Source organism: Nicotiana tabacum, chromosome 19 (assembly GCF_000715075.1).
Source record: "Nicotiana tabacum cultivar K326 chromosome 19, ASM71507v2, whole genome shotgun sequence".
Taxonomy (NCBI): Eukaryota; Viridiplantae; Streptophyta; class Magnoliopsida; order Solanales; family Solanaceae; genus Nicotiana; species Nicotiana tabacum.
Window position 1 is genome coordinate 108146642 of NC_134098.1, and position 21492 is coordinate 108168133.

Here is a 21492-nt window from a genome sequence, read left to right on the forward strand (position 1 = left end):
GTGGATTTCACATCTGCACTGGGATTTCAGGATGTCATGGGTCGTATGATGCGGTTCATGGATAATATGACTCAGGCCGGTTTATTTTCGGCAGACCCAGCCATATCTCAGGCGGGTGGGGGAGCACAGACCCCTACCGCACAGGCTCATGGACATGCAGTTGTTGTATATCAGACCCAGGGTGCACTACCCGTGGGTGGAGTCCAGCCAGTGGCAACAACTACACCTGAGCCCAGGCCAGTTGCAGCCGCTGATCCTCAGAAACTATTGGACAGATGGACTAGACTACATCCTCCTGTCTTTGGGGGTGAGCGACATGAGGATCCCCAAGATATCATTGATTGGTGCAAGGATAGACTGTACAACATGAGGATATTGGAGTCTCATGGGGTAGACTTTAGCTACTTTTCAGCTAGAGGGCAGAGCGCGTAGTTGGTGGCAGTCTTATGTTCTTGGCAGACCAGCAGATTCTCCTCCCATAACTTGGGACAAGTTCATCCGTATCTTATGGACAGGTATATTCCACCCTCTCAGAGGGAAGAGTTGAGGTTTCAGTTTGAGCAGCTCCAGCAGGGTCAGATGTTAGTGACCGATTATGGGGCGAGGTTTTCTAAGTTATCTCGTCATGCACTTATGATACTCCCTACTGAGGCAGAGAGAATGCAGAGGTTTGTTGTTGGTTTACATACCGGCATTCAGGACACTATGGCTCGAGAGGTTGAGATGGGAACTTCTTATGAGATAGTCATGGAGATAGCCCGCATGATTGAGGGTCTACATCAGCGTAGCCGAGAGCAGGTTACTAGAGATAAGCGGTTTAGGTATTCTGGAGAGTTTAGAGGTGCTCCGTCTGGGGGCAGAGGTCAGTTCGTAAGAGGGCAGTCCATCAGGCCCCCATATCCAGCACCACCGCCTCCTCGAGGTGCTCCAGTGTGACCCTATCTCAGTGCTATACCAGAGAGTTCTTATTGGCCACCAGCTATTCAGGGTCCTCCCAGTGGGTATTCAGTTCCCCAGGGCCAGACTCTTAGTCAACATCCCATTGCACCGGAGAGTTGTTATGAGTGCGGGGATCCTAGTCACATACGAAGATTTTGCCCCAGGATTCGGGGTAAGCTAGTGCAACATGGTCAACAGCTTATGATTTATGGACCAGTTGTTTCACCAGTTGTCCGACCACCAAGAGGCGGAGGACAGGTGGGTAGGGGTCGTCCTAGAGGTGGAGGTCAGCCAGGCGGAGGCTAGCCAGTTGGCGCTCCAGCTCGGTTCTATGCTTTTCTGGCCAAACCAGATGCAGAGGCCTCAAATGCCGTGATTACATGTATTATTTCTGTTTGCTGCAAATATGCCTCAGTATTATTTGATCCAGGATTTACGTATTCATATGTGTCATCTCTATTTGCTCCATTCCTGGGTGTTTCTTGTGAGTCCTTGAGTACTCATGTTTATGTGTCCACTCATGTGGGCGATTCTGTTATTTTGAACTGGATCTACCGGTCCTGTATTATTACATTTTGTGGTTATAAAACTAGAGCAGATATTTTACTGCTTGAGATGACTGACTTTGAAATTATTCTGGGCATGGACTGGTTATCTCCATATCATGCTATTCTAGATTATCATGCCAAGACAGTTACCTTGCCTATTCCAGCATTGCCTACGCTGGAGTGGAAGGGTTCGTCTGTTAGTTCATTTAATCGAGTTATTTCTTTTATAAAGGCTCAACACATGGTTGAGAAGGGTTGTTTGGATTATCTAGCCTATGTTTGGGATACTACTACAGAGACTCCGGCTATTGATTCAGTGCCTGTAGTTCGGGAGTTCTCCGATGTATTTCCTTCAGATCTTCCAGGTATGCCACCTAATCGTGATATTGATTTCTGTATTGACTTGGCTCCAGATACCCAGCCTAAATCTATCCCACCGTATCGCATGGCTTCGAAAGAATTGAAAGAATTGAAAGAACAACTTGAGGAGTTACTAGCCAAAGGGTTCGTCAGACCGAGTGTATCGCCTTGGGGTGCACCGGTATTATTTGTGAAGAATAAGGATGGAACAATGCGGATGTGTATTGATTATCGTCAATATAACAAAGTCACTATTAAGAACAAGTACCCGTTGCCGCATATTGATGATCTATTTGACCAGTTGCAGGGTGCTAGGGTGTTCTCTAAGATCGACTTGAGGTCGGGGTACCATCAGTTGAAGATTCGGGACTCGGATGTTCCAAAGACTGCTTTCCAAACTAGATATGGTTATTATGAGTTTCTGGTGATGTCCTTCGGTTTAACTAATGTCCCGACAACGTTTATGGATTTGATGAACAGGGTATTCAGGCTATATATTAATTCGTTTGTCATTGTCTTCATTGATGACATCTTGATCTACTCGCGCAGTAAGGAGGAACACGAGCAACATATGAGAGTAGTGCTTCAGATGTTGCCGGAACAAAAGCTATATGCTAAGCTCTCCAAATGTGAGTTTTGGCTAGAGTTTGTAGTATTTTTGGGGCATATTGTATCGGGCGAAGGTATTAAGGTTGATCCCAAAAAGATTGAGGCAATTCAGAATTGGCATCGTCCCACTTCGGCGACTGAGATCAGGAGTTTTCTGGGTTTAGCAGGTTATTATCGTCGGTTCGTGGAAGATTTTTCATCTATTGCAGCATCTTTGACCAAATTAACCCAAAAGGGTGCTCCATTCTGATGGTCTGATGATTGTGAGGTAGGCTTTCAGAAGCTCAAGACAGCATTGACCACAACACCAGTGTTATTGTTGCCTTCCGGTTCTGGGATGTATACAGTATATTATGACGCTTCACGCGTTGGCTTGGGTTGTGCATTGATGAAGGAAGGGCGAGTTATTGCATATGCTTCACGTCAGCTGAAGCCCCACGAGAAGAATTATCCAGTATATGATTTGGAGTTAGTTGTGATTGTTCACGCTCTAAAGATTTGGAGGCATTATCTTTATGGGGTGTCTTGTGAAGTTTACACTGATCGTCGCAGTTTGCAGCATTTGTTCAAGCAGAGGGACCTAAATCTGAGACAACGCAGATGGCTTGAGTTACTAAAAGATTATGATATTACTATCATGTATCATCCGGGAAAAGCAAATGTGGTTGCAGACGCCTTGAGTAGAAAGGTGGAGAGTATGGGTAGTTTGGCTTTCATTTCAGAAGAGGAGAGGGCATTAGCTTTGGATATTCAGTCCTTGGCCAATAGACTTGTGTGGCTGGATATTTCAGAGCCCAGCCAAGTTCTTGCATGTGTTGTAGCTCAGTCTTTACTATTTGAACAGATCAAGGCTCGCCAGTATGATGATCCACACTTAATGGTTCTTCAAGAAACGGTACTACGGGGTGGTACCAAGGAAGTTACAATAAGAGCGGATGGTGTTCAGCGACTCCAGGCTCGTCTATGTGTTCCTAATGTGGATGGACTGAGGAAAAATATCCTAGAGGAGGCACACAGTTCTTGGTATTCTATTCATCCAGGTACTACGAAGATGTATCGTGACCTGAGGCAGCATTATTGGTGGCGACGAATGAAAAAGGACATTGTTGAGCATGTAGCTAGGTGTCTAATTTGCGAGCAAGTTAAATATGAGCACCAGAGGCTAGGTGGCCTACTTCAGCAGATGACTATACCGAAGTGGAAATGGAAACGTATTACTATGGACTTTGTGGTTGGGTTGTCACGGACCTTGCGGAAGTTTGATGCAGTTTGGGTCATTCTCGACAGGTTGACCAAGTCGGCACACTTTATTACTGTTATGACTATGTATACTTTAGAGAGGTTGACCCAGATATATATTCAGGAGATAGTTCGGTTGCATGATGTGCCAATTTTCATCATATCAGATAGAGGTCCTCAGATTACTTCACATTTCTGGAGAGCAGTACAGAGTGAGTTGGGGACCCGTGTAGAGCTCAGCACAGTCTTTCATCCGCAGACCGACGGGCAGTCAGAGTGGACAATTCAGATTTTGGAGGATATGCTCAGGGCATGTGTGATTGACTTTGGAGGTCAGTGGGATCGTTTCTTGCCTTTGGCCGAGTTTGCTTATAATAACAGTTACCAATCCAACATCGAAATGGCTCCATTTGAGGCTTTATATGGTCGGCGATGTTGTTCGCCCATTGGATGGTTTGAGCCCGGTGAGTCTAAGTTATATGGTACTGATTTAGTGAAGGATGCCTTGGAAAAGGTAAAGTTGATTCAGGAGCGACTTCGTACAACACAGTCCAGACAGAAGAGTTACGCGGATCAGAAAGCACGTGATTTATCTTTTATGATGGGTGAAAAAGTTCTTTTGAAGGTTTCGCCGATGAAGGGAATCATGAGATTCGGGAAAAAGGGCAAGTTGAGCCCAAGGTTTATAGGCCCATTTGAGGTGTTGAGACGAGTTGGGGAGGTTGCATATAAGCTTGCATTGCCTCCCAATCTATCAGGAGTTCATCCAGTTTTTCATGTATCTATGCTCCGGAAGTATCATGCCGACCTATCACATGTGTTAGACTTCAGCACAGTTCAACTAGATAATAGCTTGTGTTATGAAGATGAGCCAGTTGACATTGTTGATAGACATGTTCGCCAGTTGAGGTCCAAGAGAATTTCTGCAGTAAAAGTCCAGTGGAGGGGGCAACCAATCGAGGAAGCGACTTGGGAGGACGAGGAAAACATATGGAGCAGATATCCACACTTATTCGGCACTCCAGGTACAATTCTAAACCCGTTCGAGGACGAATGTTTGTTTAAGAGGTGGAGAATGTAATGATCCAACCGGTCATTTTGACTTTTAGAACCCCGTTCCCTAAAATAAAAACTTCTCCTATGTGTTTTTAATTATTTATGACTTGCGGTGATGGTTGGTTCGGATTTGGAAGTGTTTGGGCTGAAATCGGAACACTTGGTTCCTTAAGTTGGCTTTAAAAGGCAAAGTTTGACTTCGGTCAACATTTTGAGAAAATGACCCCGGAATAGAATTTTGACGATTCCAACAGTTTCGTATGGTGATTTTAGACTTAGGAGCGTGTTTAGAATTTTATTTGGAAGTCCGTAGTTAAATTAGGCTTGAAATGGCTACAACAAGAATTTAAGTTTCGAAGTTTGACCGGGGAGTTGACTTTTTGATATCAGAGTCGAAATCCAGTTCTGAAAATTTTCATAGCTGCGTCATGTCAATTATGACTTGTTTGCAAAATTTGAGATCAATCGGACTTGATTTGATAGGTTTCGACATCGAAGATAGAATTAGGTAATTTTAAGTTTCATTAAGTTTGAATTGGAGCATAATTCGTGGTTTTAGCGTCGTTTTATGTGATTTGAGGTTTCAAATAAATAATTTTTTAGGACTTGTTGGTATATTTGGTTGAGGTCCCGAGAGCCTCGGGTGAGTTTCGGATGGTTAACGGATCAAAATTTGAACTTAAAAAGCTGCTGCAATTTTTCCTTATGCTGGATATTCTGGGTTGTGATCGAGCCCAAGATTGAGCCCAAATATCGAGCCTAGGGTCAAAGCCAGGGACGAGGCTCAGGATCAGAGGCATGATTGAAGGCCCAGCTCGAGGGCCATGATCGAAGGCAAGGCTCGAGGGCCATGGTCGAGACCCAAGGCTCGATGCTATAACCGAGGCCCAGCTCGAGGGCCATGATCGAGGCCATGACCGAGGCCCAGGCTCGATGCCATGACCGAGGCCAAGGCTCGATGCTATAACCGAGGCCTAGCTCGAGGGCCATGATCGAGGCCACGATCGAGGCCCATGCTCGAGGGCCATGATCGAAGCCACGATCGAGGCCCAATTCCGAAGGCTGCCTTGGCAGATTTATAAAAGAGGGCATTCGTCTCATTTGCCATTTTTGACGAACTTGAGCTTGAGCAGAGGCGACTTTTGGAAGATTTTCAAGGAAAGACATTGGGGTAAGTGATTCCAACTCAGATTTGGTCTATATACACAAATATATCGTTGTTTTCACCATTTAATTAGTGTTTTGAGATTGAAATTTGTGAAATTTTTTGAAATCTCATAGAAAGGAATTTTTGAGATTTCGGTATCGATTCGGAGTCGGATTTGAGTGAAACTGGTATGGTTGGACTCGTAATTGAATGGGTTATCGGATTTCGTAACTTTTGCCGGATTCTGAGACGTGGGCCCCACGAACAAAGTTTTAATTAATTTCAGGATTTTTATTGAAAATATAGTATTTTCTTATAGAATTGATTCATATAAATTCTAGTGATTGTATCGAATTTTTTTTGGTTAGATTCGAGCCAATTAAAGTTGGATAATCGAGGAAACGATCTACTAGTGGATTAAATTGGAGCAAGACGAGGTAAGTCTCTTGTCTAATCTTGTGATAGGAAAATTACCCCATAGGTAATAAAGTAATAATTGTTGCTAATTGTGGGGGCTACGTACGCACGAGGTGACGAGAGTCAGTGCGTAGCTACTATTAATGCTAAAGTCGGGGTAGTTTAGGACTCTGTGTGTGTGTGTGTGTGTGTGTGTGTGTGTGTGTGTATATATATATATATATATATATATATATATATATATATATATATATATATATATATATATATATATATTGTGAATTGTTAGATAAAGATATTAAAGGATGAAAATCTCATATGCTTGATTTTGTTGTTTAAATTAATTAATTGTTAAGAAAAATTATTCTTCCTCCCAAATTTATCTTATGATAAATATACTCTCTTTTCGGAGGTACATAAGAAAATGTCCTCCTTTCTTGTGGAGCAAGCCGAACGCCTCGGCAGGATAGATGCATCTATGGATCGTGCCGCACGTCCCTCGGCAGTGTACACGACAATCTGGATTGGGCAGAACGACCTCGGCAGAAATCGTGCTTAATAATAATAATTACACGATACTTTGATAGTTTATTGCAGCTTGTGAAGGTAATTGATAAATTGGAAATCTTTAGAATTTAATAAATTATTATCCCTGCTTGTTAAGGGATTATTGTTATTCCTGTAAATGAAACTAATTGATAAATTGAAAAATTATTGGGAATTGAAGGAATTTAATTAATATATTAAGAATTTTTGAAATTGAAGGAATTTAATTATTTCTGCTGGTTAAACAAATTATTGTTATATTCTGTGAATCATTCTAATTTAGATATTCTAGTTTTATTTCAATTATTATTATTGACCCATAGTGAGTGTCAAAGTCGGCCATCTCGTCTGTACCACTTCGAGATTAGGCTTGATACTTACTGGGTACACGTTGTTTACGTACTCATACTACACTTGCTGCACTTTTTGTGCAGGACCTGAGGCAAGTACTAGTGGGGGACCTATCGTCTTACATCCACGTTATCCAGAGGCATAGTGGTGAGCTGCCTTTCTGAGTCGTTCTGCAGCTACCAGTGTTTCTTCTTATATTTACATTCAGTCTATTTTATTTCAGACAGTATTTTGAGTTTTGTATAATCTAATAGATGCTCATACACTTGTGACACCAGGTCTTGGCACACACATTGGTTGAATTAAGAGTTGCTTATTTTTCTTGGTTATTTTAAATTTATAAATTGGTTTGCCTAGCTGTAGTGTTGGGCGCCATCACGATCTATAGGTGAAATTGGGTCTTGACAGGCTTATTCTCAAAAATACTCATGATAACCGGGATAACACAAGGTCGTAATGTGCTGGCTAATAAAGCTCATGTCAACACCTTGATTATTATGTGTAAGCAGTGATATTTTATTTCCCTAAAGCGGTCATAGTTCAAGTCTGAGACCACTACTGACTCTGGAGTAAAGGTTATTGTTTTATTAAGTGGAGGTTCAATGAAGAGCACACCTTCATTATGCATACTAGTCTCCCTTCAAGTTATAACTCTCTTATTTTAATATTAAAATGAGTGGGAGAATGTTGGTATTTTGTGCATTTTAGTATTAAAACTATAATATTAAAATGCATTATTTCTTGTAATATAGTGGTTATAAATTGGCAAGAAGTGGTCATTACTTTGGTGTAACTCATGAAACTACTAATGCCATGATCTACCACTAATTACCTACTAAATATTAAAATTTTTAACCACCAACCATGTTCTATAATTTTATTATCCCACTACCTAATTATTTATTTCATGAAAGAGATTCTACACTTATAAATAGTGGCGTTTCTTACTTGTGTTTGGTATGAAAAAAATATGGCAGTATGTATGAAAAAAGTAAACTCGGCGTAGTGAAAAAGAGAGTTAAGAAAAGGAGAAAATCTAAGAGCTTGTCTGGCCAAGCTTCTCGGAGACAAAAAAGTACTTTTTGAAAAATTTAAGGTGTTTGGCCAAAATAAAAAAGTACTTTTGGCCAACAACAGAAGTAGTTTTTCTGCTTTTGGGAAGAAGTAAAAAATTAATTTATTCAAGACAAAACTATCCTCACCATAAATATATATTTTTCAAATTATCCTTTACATTTTCTTTTTCTTATATATATATATATATATATATATATACACGTGTATAACTTTTCTACCATCAGATGCATGAATCATGTAAACTTTTCAAATTCGTTTTTCGTCTTTTTATTTATTTTTGCTTCTTTCGCTTGGATAGTTCTTTTTTTTTTCCTTCTAATTTCTACCATTATTTTAAAAATTAAAGATATCAAATACATGAATCATCTTGTAACTTTTCAAATTCTTTTTTGACTTTTCTTGTTTTTGATGTTTTCTTTGACTAATCTTATTTTTTTTATTTTTCTAAATTAATAGATCTCCTAGAATTCTCCCCGTCTTTGATGTACAATTGAAAGAATATTTGGAGTCTGGAAAAATAGGTTTTCTATTTTGCCTCAATGCCATCTTTCAAGTTTGACACTCAGATTCATCTTGTTACAACTACCATGGCTATACACGATTTCATCCGACGACCTTCTTCTACTGATAAGGAATTCAACTATTATATTAATGAAGACATTACTGCAGAGATTGAGGAAGGAGATGGGCCTTTTGGTATTCCTTTAGAAATGCAAGACAAGTCTTCTACTATTATGGAGGTGTTGCGTGATAGAATTAGAGATGAAATTGTTGAGAAATATTATCATATGTGAGTGACTTTGCTTATTATTTCATGGTTGATTATCAATATATAATAATTTATGGAATAAACTTTAAGTCACACTGAATGACGTATTTTGATTATTCGAATCATCGTGTAAATAACAAGTAATTATACTAGATAATATTATTGCTTTGGTATAACTATATATGTTACAATGAATTAAATATTTAGTATGTATGTTTACTTTATGTTTATATTTTAATTAAATAAAATAAAATAATAATAACAGTCTCTTATAATAAATATTTAAATTTATTTATTTTTAAAATAATTATAAAACCTTGGTACTATTCTTTTTGGTAATTTGACACTCAAAAGTATTTTTTTATAAAGATTGGTCAAATACAATTTGTTTATCAAATATTGCAAAAAGTACTTAAATGAATTGTCCAAACACAAATTATTATTTTTTTCAAAATACTTTTGAAAAAAGTACTTTTTTGAAAAAAGTACTTTTCAAAATAAGCACTTTTTGGCAGCTTGGCCAAACGGGCTCTAAGTCTCCAACTTATTCTGTATAAAAGAGAATATTATTTCTGTTGGGGGAAGATGTTCATTTTGGTGGAGCTTTGGACTCAACAACTTGTCCAAAGTTTATTCGGAGTCATATGACGTTGTCGGACTGTTGTATCCTGGGGGACAAGTCAAGAGTATTACTGCTGAACCGATGAAGTGCTACCGCAGTGGGCTTGAATCTCCTTAAAGAGAGCGAGATATCTGCGTATATCTGTGCCTACAACCTGAAGAATATTTATTTATTTTCTTTATCTTATTTTTTAACTGTAATTTTTATTTTCACCAACAATTGGTAATCTCATAAACATGATAATTCATTTGTTATTACAGATTAAAATATACCAATAGTATTAAAAATATTTTAGATTATCAATATAAATAACTTACACCTATATTATAGGTTAACTCTCAGTTTGTGAGTACATGGATTATTAATAATAGTGATAATGGTACTAATCAATTAACAGTATAATACTATATTACGACCTAACAAGTCCTTAATAATGTGTCCCATAGTGGCGGATGCACAGACAGCACAGTAATATGTATACTTAATGTCTTTTTTAAACCATACACTAACAAAACAAAAAAGGAGTGATTACAATGGTACTTCACACTTGAGAAAACACCTGCACACAATTAGAGAGCTGCCTTTCCAGTTTCTTGGCAACTTATTATTTGTATGTGTGTCACTCTCTTCAATCAAATGGAGCAGCTTCCAGCTCACCCGATGACAAATGAAAAGCTTAATTTACTACAAGTTGGAAGGGGGTGGGTGAAGATGGTGACAGATGTTAGTTCGCTCGTAATAGAACGACTGGACTTGAAGCTCTAATATGTACAACGAAAACAATTTGATATTGCCTGTCATAAAAAGACCAACTTTTACTCTAAAAACAATCTTATAACACGATAATTGAGAAACAAAAACAAGCTTATGAAAAGAAAAAGATTGGTTTGTAACTTTGTATTCCTCTCAAGGGTGATTTAGTTGACTCATCAATGTAACATTAGTGGAGATTCTGAGAATAATCGCACACTTAAAGAAGAGTTCAATTGGGAATTTGGGGTCTTAGTTCCGGGGAAGCATATTCCCAATTGATACTATCGTTTCTCGACTTTCAACTGTTATGTGGAGTTTGCCTCTCATAAAGTCATACGAAGAAAATAGAAACTTGTGAGTAGAATTTTTCAAAACGTTAAGATTAAGATGTCATGGACTGTGATTAGTTGGCTGGTCTCAAAGTTTTGCAGGGGATACGTCAATTTTTTTTTTGGCGGAGCTACCTAACTTCCGACTAGGCATGGATTAGTATTTCCCCATTATTACTACTTTAATTAAAGAGAGAAGTGATTGCTGACCAACAAGTTAATACAACTTTATTCCTTTATGACTTATTTTAAACATACTTTAAATTGAGTCCATGGAAAACCAGAAAAGAGGGGTTAAGTGTGTTAATACACCTTTAGTCCTTTATGCCTCACTTAAAAACATACTTTAAATTGAGTCCATGGAAAATCAGAAACGAGAGAGAGTCTACGTTGAACGCACTAACGGAATAATATATATCGATAGTTAAGTATAATTTATTTACTGCAACAACTCAGTTATCATATTATTTTATGTTATTTTGGTATCCGGGCGAACTTGCACAGACCTCGACTATTTCAACAAATATCCGCTATCTCCCACTAGCTCAAGTACCATATTTACCATGTTTTGCAGGTTATCAATCCACACTTGCTATAAAAGTTGCCTGCAATTGGTTTTTAACTTATCTTTATAGTGTAAATTTTTTTTTGTTTATTAGTTATGATCAAAATATTTACACAATAAAATCATTTATAAGCTTATCAATCGTACTTGTGGTGTGCTGATAAAGCATTTAGTTTGTAGTGAACCAACAACATTGATCTAATTTATACTGTACCAATTCAACCAGGAGCTGAAATGGCTATTGTTTCAAAATGAAGAGTCGAAATTGGCCTAGAAATCCTTTCTCTTTCATGTTGACATCAATGCAAATCCTTTTCATCATCATGTACTTCAAATTCAGATTACAACAAGAAATACAGATGAGGTAAACTGACAAAAAAAAACCAGGAGACTAGAAAGGCGTAGAAATCCCATGCTCTCCATAATGAGGAGAAAAGCTACAATGATACAGTTCTCTAACCTGGGAAAATCAAGTACTACTATGTAATGGACAAAATCAAAAGCAGATCATTAAATCCTAAAAGCTTGAGCATATGCCAGAGTACAGATTCAGAGGTCTAACCAATTGCATTGGCTTCAGAATGCTTTTTCCTTTTACTTCAGAATGAATATAAGCATCAATCGAAAAGCCAGTGCTTCTTGTACAATTGTAACAGATAATTCCTAATTATTGGCAGGTGTACCTGTGGAAGCTGATCAGATTGAAATTAAACAGCCTTGACAGCACATCCAAGCAACTACAATACCCAGTAAAGCCCCAGCGAAAACCTGGGATGGGGTGTGGCCGAGAAGTTCTTTTAGCTTTCTTTGACTGATGGGATGCCCTTGGAATAAGTCCTCAACGATCAGATTGAGAACCTGAGATGACAGAATAAGATTTGATTAATCACAAAGCTAAGCATGCCCCATCAGACATAAATGCAAGTTTCCACACCAATGGTCCAGTGGTCATGCAAAGGAGTTACCAATTACCTAAAAGAGATTCCTTTACAGTTATTTGAAAGGGGTGTGAGTACTTTTTTTGTGATAGTTAGAACAAGAGATAAGGAAATCTACAGAGCATCTACAACAAAAAGATAACTTATCCACATGACTTTAGCACTGGGGATGTACTTTCTTCATTTTCAAAGAAGAACAGGTTCTCCAGCAGAAAGAGCATGGAGTGAAAAAACGAGGATTATGGGAAGAAGGAATCTGATGCTAAGAGAAAGTCACATTCACCTAAAACTAGGATAAACCTGCAGCAGTTGAATGTCACCAAGGATGAGACTCCTCGGAGTTTCACTTGGTATTATTCTCTTCTAAAGGGTTCTTTACTCTGGTCATAAAAAGGTCCGTTGACCAATTGCTCAGTTGAAGTGCCAAATCTTAAAATATTTAGCATTCTAGTGAAGCAAACCTTTCTACAGCTAGCCTTACACGACGCATATTTTCCTGATTCCCATTGTAATAACATTATGGAGGAACCTCATGGGACATGCGAGTAATTTATAAGTAGAATCAACTTTATATCTACTCCTGAGACAAATAAAAGCCCGGTGCACTAAGCTCTCGTTATGCGCGGAGTTCGGGGAAGGGCCGGACCACAAGGGTCTATTGTACGCAGCCTTACCCTGCATTTCTGCAAGAAGCTGTTTCCACGGCTCGAACACGTGACCTCCTGGTCACATGGCAACAATTTTACCAGTTACGCCAAGGCTCCCATTCTGAGACAAACAAAAGCAATGAAAGATTTTTCATAGACAGGTGGTTCAACTTGGGAGTTTTTGTACAGTTGACAGGTCAACCTAAAACATCAACTGTATAACCTTGAGACTGGATAGAGAACGGATTACTTCACAGCTAGATAGCATAAATGATGATGATCCTAACATCAGAGTTAGATGTTCAGTACGCTATCGCTAATTTCTAATAAATCAAAGCAGATTGAGCAAAAGTGGGCCATTATGGAAGTCCAACAGCTTGAATTTATTTAGAATAGCTACTGATATCAAGTCATGTGGTCAGGGGATTCCCAGCTAAGAGTACAGGATCAGAATCAGCAGCTTCTGACATATGGAAGGTATTAATAAGCCATTTTGGGATTCAAGAGAATAAACATGTGTTGGTTTCCAATTCGCCAACCTTTTCTGCTCTATGTTTTTTAATTCATGCCTAGGCAATAAATGACCGAAGGGCCACATATGATATTTTCTATATATATTCTTAACTATAAGCAAACACTGACTCCTAGCATGGTCATCCAGTAGAGTTATTATCACGACCTAGTCACTTTACAACCTAAATGATTCAGGAACCAGAAACCTCTTTCATGTTTTTCATTCTACTAGCCTAAAATAAAGAAACCCTGCATCAATTCACTACTACAATTAAAATGATTGTAGGGCTTGTAAGTCGAACCACATTATCTCCATTGTTTTCCAAATCTTTCTTGATAAGGATTACACCTTTACATTCTTGCTATCCTGTACCAGCCAACCATATCACGCAATTAAAATACTCACAAGACCTTAAAATACCAAAAGGAAACCACTTTGAAGGTGTGCAGAGTATATGAATAAATCAATGAATTAAGAATTAACTAGGTTCAATATCAAATCAGTTGGAAGGCACATAGAGCATATTCCCACAAATTACAAACAGAAGAATGAGCCAATTGCCTAGTATGAACAAACATAAAGATTAACCACAGCTTGCAAAAAGAATACAGAAAACAATATGAGAAGTAGTTAATTACCTCTGCTTGCATCCCAGCATGCCGTCTCACACCAATAGCATCATACATCACAATTAAACTAAACCCCAAACAAACGGGAAATAATGAGTCAGCAACACCATGACAAATAGCAACTGAGGTTGTCAATGCCGTACACAAAGCTGTATGGGAAGAAGGCATTCCTCCAGATGCAAACATAATCCTAAAGTCCCATTTTCTCTCCACATAGAAATTCAAAAAGACTTTCATCGACTGTGCCACCAACCAAGCTATAAACCCCGAAACAAACGTTGGGTTAGCAGCTAATGTAGCTACAAATGGACTTATTTTCACCTTTGCTGTTGAAGTTATACTCAAAAGAGCCATTCCAAAGCTTCCATTTTGCAACAGATTTCCGCTAAGCTTCTCTGGAACATTCTCAGGGCCACTACCGCCTTTAAAAAAAGATTTGTTCTTTGAGGCCTTTGCTGCAAAGTCTTTGACTTTCTTGAAAATCGGGAGAAGAAGTGAAAAGGGTTTTAAGTATGAGCTCTGATTTTGCCATTGTGAATTGGGGTTTGGGGGGTTTAAGGATGAAACAGTAACTGGAGATGCTTTCAATTTCTTGGGTTTTTTGAATCTGAAAAAACAGAAAGAGGAAAGATTGAAAGAAGTGATGTTAGAGTTAGGAAGGTTAAGAGGGAGGGCTCTGTACGCGGAGTTTATTACGAGAGAATCCATGAAAAAGTGCCGAATAATCGGAGTTCAGGCAGCATCGAAACAGAGGATGAGAGGAGAAAAGGGTGGTGACAGTTTCGAAAGGCTTTGTAAAGTGCTTTTTGTGGAGAATTGAGAAACATAGATTGGTCGAATTTAGAGCCTTCACTGCCTCTTCAGTCGAGTGATGGCACGTGAGGTGGTGAATGCACTACTTGCTTACTGCCAAATTTCGCGATTTTGGAGATTATCCATTTCTCAAGAATATGCTTATGCCTCCTTGGGACATTGGTGGTATCTTTATTTTCTCAAATATGATTTTCTTTCCTATATATGCTTTATTTCTGCTATACTCTTTCCGTATATAGTCATGCAATACCTTTAAAACAATACATATACATACTAAAGCCTCACATTGTTTGAAAATAATATATCAATTTAGGACATTGCTCGTATAAAATCCTACAATGTTCGAAATCGAGTAATAATGGGTCTACTACTCTACCGTTCTCCATTTAAATATCAGGCTTAGTTTACATGGCTAAGAGGGCATGAACCTGTTACTTAAGTCACAAGTCCCTTAACATTTATCACTTGAACTAAGACGTAGTTATACATTAAAAGAATTCACTTTACTATGATTAATTAATATATATTCTCACTATCATTAAATCACATTACAACTAAAAATTGATATAATTTTACTTAAATATATGATGCTGATAGTGATAGGTATTTACGGTTATAGTAGCACAGATACTTTTGTATATGGCAACCAATTGCATCATTGTTAGTGGACAACTCTTTGCAAACAAAAAACGGGTACCTGGCTGCTTATTCTTTCCTGTTTTGCGACAAATGTCATTTAAGTTGCATCGCATCAAAGATTTTCGTTTGATTAAGTATTTTTTTTTTTATCTATGCTCATTCTAATAAATCGAGCCACACTTGAAGTGAATTTCTTCTATAGTGGTCTGAATCCATCCTAGTTGTCAAAATTGACATTTTTGATTTGCTAAACTTGATCGACGCATCATTTGTGTTTATGCAAGACTATGTTATTGCAAAAAAAATAATACCATATATGAATCCATTAACGTGTTGATTGGAATGGTAAACTGTAATGTCATGGATTAAATTTTTGAACTAGTAAAAATCATTTGTCAAAAAATAAAAGTTGACTTACTATATGTGATTTAATAAGTTGTTTTTCTCTAATAAATCTTGTGCGAAATATGCTACTTTTTGCAGCCTATAAAACATGTGCTTCTTAACTCGAACAAATTTCTCTCTCGAGACTACAACATTAGAATCTATTTCTTGGCTAGTAAGCAAATTAATAATACTATTTTGAGTTATAATATCAAGAGATTTTTACATATTTTTATACTTATAAAGTAGAGGGACCGAGAGAGAGCCTAAACGTAGCTCAAGTGTTATTTTTATCCAAAATGCTCCCTAATAGAATAGCATTACATACCAAGTTACTAGTACTATATATTACACGCCAAAGTATGTTTTAAATATAGTTCTTTGGATGTCTGCCCGAATTGCTTTAACGGCAAGCATAGGAGGAACTACCAAAAAGTGTGTCATGTCAAACAATTTTCTTTTTGCACCTTCATTTGCAAGGAGATTCGCTACTTAGTTCTGCTTTCGGTAACTATGCTTAATAACTAGGTTCCCGGCTGCTCAAGCAGCACCCTACATTCAGAAATAATGATTGGTTCATAAGGAAGGTTCTCATTTTTAACCATTTGTATTACCTCTATTTAGTCAACGGTGACTTCCAATACTAGTTTTAGTTCCTGCATGAGAGTTAGAATATCCGACCTTTAATGTGATAAGTGATCAAACATACTTCACATCCAGAATGATTTATCTTTTTCCTTTAAAAACTAAAAGTTTTCTTAGTGATTTGCATTTATTACGCAAGAAAGATCTTCTAATTAAATTATACTATACTTTAAGTTAAGTGCATCCAGCATGCACCAACAGTTTTTGCTTTCAAAAGTAAGTATTCTTCCTTCTTCCGGGATGCACCAGCACTTTGTGCTTTCAAAAGTAAGTTTATATTGTTCATTATTTGCATACTTTTATGTATAAGCAACCAACTTTAATGTTCTGTGTTGAGGCGGATCTAGGATTTCAACAAGATGGGTGCATGTCACGACCCAGCCTAGGGCCGCGACGGATAACCGACAATAAATGTCGATCATCACTAAATTTGCTGATAATCTACTAATCATGAATATAAACGGATAAACGGAACAAGCATAAGAATATCTGATAAGAACTGTACAATCTGGAAAGCTGGCAAGGCTAACACAAGCTGACATATAAAAATATACTAAATGCAAATGTGCATATCTACAGGCCTCTAGGAGTACTGAACTGAAAAAGTATTGGACGGAACAGGGCCCTATCATATCCAAACTAGTTGATTGTACACATACCAAAAGATAAGTAACTGCGGGAGTAAGCTAAGTAACTCCAATAACTGGTGGATGGCCTACTGATGTGGCTCAAACGCTGATCTATCTGTACCTGCGCAGCATGAAATGCGGTGCCCCAGAAGGGACATGAGTACGATATGTATAAAGTATGTAGGGTGGAAAGCATATTTAAAGCATACTAAAGTATGACTGTAAAATAAAAATCTGAATATAAGTTGAAAGCTAAACAAGAGTCTGAACTAGCAACTGATCTGGAACTGAATCGAAGTTTAAGCTGAAACTGTGCTGAAACTGAACAACTATCTAAACTAGTATATGTCTGGTGTTATAGGCTATATCCCCCCAATCATGTAACTGTAAAACTGAACAAGCCTTATGTATAGTCATGCAATGCAAATTGTAGCTATATACGCGTATATAACATGACTGACTGGTGTTATGGTTTATATACCCCCAACATGTAAATATATAATCAACATGACCGGCTGCTATTATGGGCTATCTCCCCTAGCATATAATCAATAGGCCTCACTGGCGTTATGGGCTATCTCCCCCCCAACATATATTCAATAGGCCTCGTTGGTGTTATGGGCTACATCCCCCAGCATAATCAATGTAAGCATGTATGAGGCATAACATATGTGGAAACATCATATATGGACTCAAGAGATCATGAATGATACAATAAACGGAATCACAAACGTAATTTGACGCTGCTCGTCCATAAGTTGGACGGAAGAGTCTATCCCCATTTTAGGTAGAAACTAAGTACGTACATGAGATACTAAGGTTAATTAACTCATTAGGATCCCTCTATAATCAATTTAGAACCAAGAAACTCAAGATTTTTTCAACTCTTCGAATTTCCAAAAATTTCGGTAGAGTTTCCCACTAAAACTAGATGACTCCCAAAATTAACAGCAATCACCATAATATACACGGTAATGGATACCCGACCAAGATGATAACATCAAACTAAAGAAGATCAAGTTATCAACAATAGTGCCAAATGATCGACAAAACAGAATTGTGAATGTAATGTTGACTCATGGTGGCTAACTTGTGACATGAAAGTCTAAATATAATTTAGGAATAATCTAAGTATCAACACATGATAATTAAGCTTATATAATCTTAAATGAAGCTATCAGGATCATATGGGGGTTAGGTATACATAAAAACATCAAAGGAACGGAACAAATGGAAGTCCGTATGACATAGGCCAAATTGTCGATTTTTCCTTTTGTTTTTATTATGTTTTGAAGTTTCAACCTAAATTATTTTCTTCCATAATTCACATACGGAATTGAATAATATACAAGAATACAATACATTCTGATATTTCTATTGAACAACCCTTAAAAGATCAAGAAGAAAGGCTAGAACATAGCTAAACCGTGTCATGCCGAAAACAAAACGAAACCCCTGCATACTTCTTGTATTCTTGCTTCCAAACCTTGTTCCCTTTGATCCACACCCTTACTTATGCTTGTATAGCTAAAATACATATGTGACAATATTCCTTAGCCACAAATATCTTTCCAAAACTCGAGTTATAAGGAGAAAGGAGGACGACAAAGTCTTACCTATGTTGTAAGAATCACGTTGATGTGTTCGCCTCTTGACTTTGAGTTGCTGATGATGGAATTGCTTTAAAACCCTAAGAATGTATTTAGGATGTCTAGAGAGACTTTTTAGGTGTTATTTGGGTCAAAATTATCCTTAGAGATGAAGGCTACAACTCTATATATCAAGATAATCCTCAACCGACCTTGTGGGTCCCAAAGAGAGCTCCTTGTACAGTCTCGCGAAAATACGAATATCTCTCCACTCTGATGTCGTATCGATGAACTGTTTAATGCATTAGAAATTAGAATCATATATATTTAATTTGGAGGTAGATAACTCCGTAATTCCAAGTACATTGAGAGAAAATCTTAGTAACATTAGACCTAAATTTTAAGTAAAATTATGAACGTAACTTGTGACAACTATTGTCGACTTTTGTTTCCTAACTCGTCTGACTTCAAAATATAAAACACGACTATAATACGACTAAAATACCTCATTATATCACCTATTTATCATGTTAATCACCCTAGTATCACCCTAAAAGTACGGGTTATAACATTCCTAACTTGCCGACTTTCGACGAAATTTATTTTCTTCGATTCGTTTAGCTTCTAAACCTTCCAATCCTCTTGGTGCTTGTAGTTCATGATCTTAAATATTTGTAACCTCCAAGGTAATATGATTAACTTAGTTTATGTACTTTCAAAGATGATCTAATTTTCGGGCATACATCAACTGACTTACGATGTGCTTTTACGTACAAAAATATGGGGTGTAACATCATTCCCCCCCCTTTGGAACATTCGTCCTTGAATGTTGACTGATGTGCTTATCAGTATCTTAAGATATAGCTCTTACAAATACTTTAATATTGTCATTTCCATCTAGGCAACTGTTCTGCGAATAAATCCAAAGGCCAGGGCATCCCCCCTTTGGGCCTCTTTCTCATACCACGACTTGTGGTCAGAATTCTTCCAATCTCGTAACTGTTGCTACCTTCTGTCATGCAGCCTGTACGACTTTGTCCTTGTATGAATGCCTATGCGACTCTTCTCTGCCTTTTCCTCCAACTTTTATCCAATCTCTAGGCCTCACTTTGTGATCATATACAGAACCTATAACAAGATGTCCCTCTGGGAATCTATAGGTGTAGTGAAGTTCTTTGCTTGGTACTTTATCGAACTTACGACTATTGCTATATTTTGTTTCATAGCCTCGATAATCTATCCTTATGGCATTACTGCATAAAGGTAGGTCATACTATTCCATAACACCTACCTCGGTTTATTATTACCGAGGTCTGCTACCCAACTCCGTGTATAAATTTAAGTCCTTTAATGCTTCCTCATTCTATTCATCTTAAGAATGACAGCCTAATCTCATTTCATACTTTGAAACTTGTATCCATCTATTGTTGATTCACCTTAATGTTGATCTATAATCTACCACTGATAACTTGAAACCTCTTACATAATACATTGTCACTAAGGCTCACATCTCATCGGGGAACATCTGAAGTTATTTGCCTGATCCACATAGGGACGATACTATACTTCAATAACTGTATTTCTTCATCTTATTAGAGGTATTCTAATCCCGTGCAATTCATGAAATCCCTTCTCTTTGAATCATTACTCAATCGAAGGCCTAAACGTCATCCTCTTATCATTTATCACAATTACACTCTTATTCTACTATCATGGCAGCATTCCATCTCTTCTAAATGTTCCTAGTCTTAAACTACTCCGAGTTCATTCAGGCTATACTGAGCTTTCTATAACTTACGAAAACCGTCTGCTCTATTGTTTTGAAGGGCTTAATCCCGAGACCTCACAAATTTTTGTCACCTTCTCACTCACCTTTTTCTTATCCTTACTCTTATCTACCTAAAACTTATTGTTTCTACCATACTTTAGCTTGCGGCCTACACATGTCTATTTATACTACTCGCAACCTTTCGTTAACTTGCTAGCACTATAAATTTTCTTATGTTATACTGGAATCTCAAGTGAGACATCACGTCGTCTCTAACTCTTACTTGATGGTAGCCTGATCTCAAGTTTATCTTCGAGAAGCACTTGGCACTCTGAAGCTGGTCGAACAAGTCATCAATTCTGGGAAGGGGATATCTGTTCTTGATCTTGACCTTGTTCAACTGTCTGTAATATATGCACATATGTAGAGGCCATCTTTATTTTTCACAAATGAGACTAGTGCTCCCCAATGAGAAGTGCTCGGTCTAATGAAACCCTTATCTAATAGATCTTTCGACTACTTCTTAAGTTCCTTTAATTCTGTTGGTGCCATCCTATAAGGAGGAATATATATTGGTTGCGTACCCAGCATTATATCGATGCAAAAATCAATTCTCCACCCTGGACCTGGAAGATCATCTGGAAATACGTGAGGGGACTTATTCACTACTGGAACTGATTCAAGAGTCAGCATTCCCTTAACGATCATCTTTCTCGTCTCAAGGTATGAAATAAATCTATCTTTTGGCGATACAGAAACACCTTTCTATTCTATAACTGACCCTTCTGGAAAATTGAACTGGACCATCTTCACTCTACTGTCAACATTAGCCTATCAAGATGACAACCAATCCATACCAAGTATAACATCAAAGTCAAACATTTCTAACTCAATTAAGTCAGCTATAGTACTACGGTTGCCAATCACCACCGTGCAACCTCTAAAAATATACCTAGATACCACTGAATCA

At 37.7% G+C, this 21492-nt stretch overlaps 1 protein-coding gene and 1 pseudogene across 1 annotated transcript; one reads left to right on the plus strand and one right to left on the minus strand.

The window, feature by feature from the left end:
• The window catches only part of LOC142173638 (ATP synthase subunit alpha, chloroplastic-like), a 312381-nt pseudogene that overhangs the window by 261303 nt on the left and 29586 nt on the right, over nucleotides 1-21492 (plus strand).
• On the minus strand, nucleotides 11621-14974 carry LOC107765494 (uncharacterized). The gene is made up of 2 exons (XM_016584150.2): nucleotides 14065-14974; nucleotides 11621-12185 (listed from the first exon to the last, which is right to left on the minus strand). The coding sequence occupies exons 1-2, from the start codon at nucleotides 14761-14763 to the stop codon at nucleotides 12024-12026; spliced, it is 861 nt and encodes a 286-aa protein (XP_016439636.1). The 5' UTR covers nucleotides 14764-14974; the 3' UTR covers nucleotides 11621-12023.